Below are 3,228 nucleotides of genomic sequence, written 5' to 3' on the forward strand. Positions count from 1 at the left end.
AACTTTTTATTGGTTGGATCATTTTCTATAATTATTGTTTTAATTGAAAGTTTAGTGCTTGTCATATGGATCCAGATACATTTGAATTTATTTGAGATATGACTAGTACTTTTTGAGTTATCGCTAATAATACGCATTTACTTGATTATTTTTTCGTCTATCTACGTTGTATTACTGGTCAATGTAATTGAGGTCGGTATTTTTTTCGTTTGCTAGCAAACATAATTACAAAAATTAATATAGGCAGTGAATACAATTGTTTACAAGTCTACCGGTCCCACTCTCTGTTTCGTCTTCTTTGCTTTTTATAGGAATTAGAACACGTGAATTGAAGTAATGTATATCTTTTTCACTCTCTCTTTTAGTCCTTCGTAAGAGATAATGTAGCCAACAGAAGTTTGTAATTGTAAATTCAAACATAACACAGTAATGTAACATTATTTGATTGTATTTACTTTTCCGTAAAGTTATAATAATGGCTCGTTATTTCAGACCAAGGTCCATATTGGGTTAGTAAGACAAACAAAATATAATGAAAAAACCATTAAATGAATAATAAATCAAAAATCAAAATAATGTAATGACACAACTCAATCACAAAAACATTTTCTTTTGTAAGTTTTTTGGCACTTCCTTTGAATGTATAGCGATACATATCTAAATTTAATTATATCTCGTAAAGTACAAAAACACAGTAAAACGGTAGTTCCTCCATGCGAACAGAGAAAGTAATTTGGCTATGCTCGGGTAATTTCACAGGGACAGGTGAGCCACTGCCCCCTACCGTTCCGTATATAATCATTTTGTAAGCGATTAGACAAGGATACGGCGATCAATCTTTTAACCGACATTTAAAAAGTAGGCTCACAATTTGGGCCGAATATTACTTATAGGGCTAAGGTAGTAAAGAAACGTATGGCCCATAATATGTTATTACTGGACTATAAAGAATTAAAGACGAGGAGGAGGAGCTCTGGTTACCTTACTTAAGGTTAAGGTACATATCTAATTGTATATTTTCTGCTATGCCTTACCCCAATAGTGTTTTCATTATTTAAAAGATTATGCTTTCAAAGGTAATAATGGGAGTATGAAGGAAATTTGAGCTTTACGACGTGATCCATTGTCCTGAGATTACGGAATATACCTAAAGGAAACGGGAGGTGACTCGACGTTACGAAAAAATATCCAAGGCTTTTATATATAGTATATGTATGTATATAATGATGAGCGTTTTTTTATTAATAGCGTGTTGTTATGCTTAAACAATGTTACAAAAAATAATTATTAATTCATTAAAAATTATAAATTAAATCACATTGTTTTTATTGCAAGTCACCATTATACAGGATGTTTGGTGGGGTGTTGGACAAACGGTCAGGGGGGTAAGGGAGGGTCATTGCCAATATATCTGGCCACTTAACTTAAGTCATTGCCCTTTTATTTATTTTTTTCATGCAGCATTTAATTGTTTTTTACAAAATCTCCAGAATTCATCATTCAAACTCACAAAAGACAAAAAAAAAAATGTGTTACGGACCCAAATTATTTTTATTTCTTTTTTTTGAATAAATTGCCAACCTTTTGAAACTATATTTGTAAGTGTAACATGAAAAAATACGAAAATATGGGCCTTCAAAGTTTTTAAGAGTTGCAAAATTTTACCAAACTATAAACTTTAAAGTGATATAAAAAAAAAACCAAACACGATAGGGTTTTAACTATTTTTTTTAAAATATCCTGCATTTATGTCCTTTCTAACAATGTATCATTTGCTATCAAAAAAAAATTTTGAGTAGAGATATTTACCAAAATAACGCGCGGTCAAAAATCGCTTACTTAAATAATCATAATTGGTAAGTAAAGTCATGTGTATTTAATAAAGAAAACTAAAAAGGTTTTCTGAATTGAGTTTATAAAAAAACAAGGGATTATTAAATTTCTCTAATGACGACCAAGAACCAGTATCACGCTTGTAGGCAGGCCTCCCTCGAGATGGACCGAAACGACGGTGGACAAAAAACTAATAATAAAATTTGTTTAAAATGATACAATGAATCAGTCTCTAGTTTCTATCACGCAGTTAAAAAAACCTGTTTTTATTTAAACCCCTAGATTACTGTGCTGTGATTGGCTAAGTAGTTTTATGTCTCGTTCGTTAGAGAGAGTAACAAAGTTCCTTATCTATTTCTGTCGATCAGTCCGTCTTCAGATCGGTCAGATTTATTTTGCACACCGATATTAAAAATGAAAACTTTTTAAAAAGTATCTTATGGACAGACGAGTCTAAATTCACTCGTGAGGGAATACTCAACTTACATAACCTACATCATTGGGCGCGGAAAGGTGAAAATCCTAAATTAAAGAAACTAACACGCTTCCAAAGAAAGTTCTCAGTAAATGTGTGGGCAGGAGTAATTAGAAATAATGTGATTGGGCCGCATTTCTTACCAGACAATTTAAACGGAGATAATTATTTGGAGTTTCTCCAAAATGATTCACCGGAACTCACATGTAATTTGCCAATAATAGAAGAAGATAGGCCCATCATTTTCCAAAATGACGGATGTCCTGCCCACTGGCGCCTGACAGTTAGGGAATATTTAAACGAAGTATTTCCTAATTCCTGGATTGGTCGCGACGGTCCTATACCATGGCCTCCACGCTCCCCAGACCTTACTCCAATCGATTTTTATGTCTGGGGACGTGCGAAGGAACTCGTCTATACGGAAGAAATACAAAGTCGCGACCATTTGAGAGAGAGGATTATTGATGCATTCGACCTTTTGAAGCAAGAAATGCTGATGGCCACTACGACGACGGAAATAAGAAAAAGATATCGTGTTTGTATTAGAAATGGTGGCCAACAATTTGAACAACTTTTATAATAAAAGTCTTGTTTTTAATTTTGTTTTGTTTTTTTTTAGTGTTTATTAATGCCAAACAATGCTAGGAGGTCTGCCTACAAGCGTGATACTGGTTCTTGGTCGTCATTAGAGAAATTTAATAATCCCTTGTTTTTTTATAAACTCAATTCAGAAAACCTTTTTAGTTTTCTTTATTAAATACACATGACTTTACTTACCAATTATGATTATTTAAGTAAGCGATTTTTGACCGCGCGTTATGTTTTGGTAAATATCTCTACTCAACATTTTTGAATATCATATCAAAAATTGACCGCTCCAGCGGGGTTCGAACCCGCGTCTCCGACGTACCGTGTCGGCG

The 3,228-nt window shown here is 33.3% G+C and overlaps 1 protein-coding gene across 1 annotated transcript; it reads left to right on the forward strand.

The window, feature by feature from the left end:
- Positions 1-475: 475 nt before the first annotated feature.
- LOC123657478 lies at positions 476-2,888 on the forward strand. The gene is made up of 2 exons (XM_045593021.1): positions 476-509; positions 2,281-2,888. The coding sequence occupies exons 1-2, from the start codon at positions 476-478 to the stop codon at positions 2,886-2,888; spliced, it is 642 nt and encodes a 213-aa protein (XP_045448977.1).
- The last annotated feature ends 340 nt before the right edge of the window (positions 2,889-3,228 follow it).

The sequence above is a fragment of the Melitaea cinxia genome, chromosome 10 (genome assembly GCF_905220565.1).
Source record: "Melitaea cinxia chromosome 10, ilMelCinx1.1, whole genome shotgun sequence".
Classification (NCBI taxonomy): domain Eukaryota; kingdom Metazoa; phylum Arthropoda; class Insecta; order Lepidoptera; family Nymphalidae; genus Melitaea; species Melitaea cinxia.

Excerpts from the sequence above, each read along its gene's own strand:
- LOC123657478 (XM_045593021.1), top strand. The coding sequence starts at position 476 with ATGGCTCGTTATTTCAGACCAAGGTCCATATTGG. Across the intron at positions 510-2,280 it reads CAGACCAAGGTCCATATTGG|ACGAGTCTAAATTCACTCGT; the intron begins GTTAGTAAGACA and ends TCTTATGGACAG.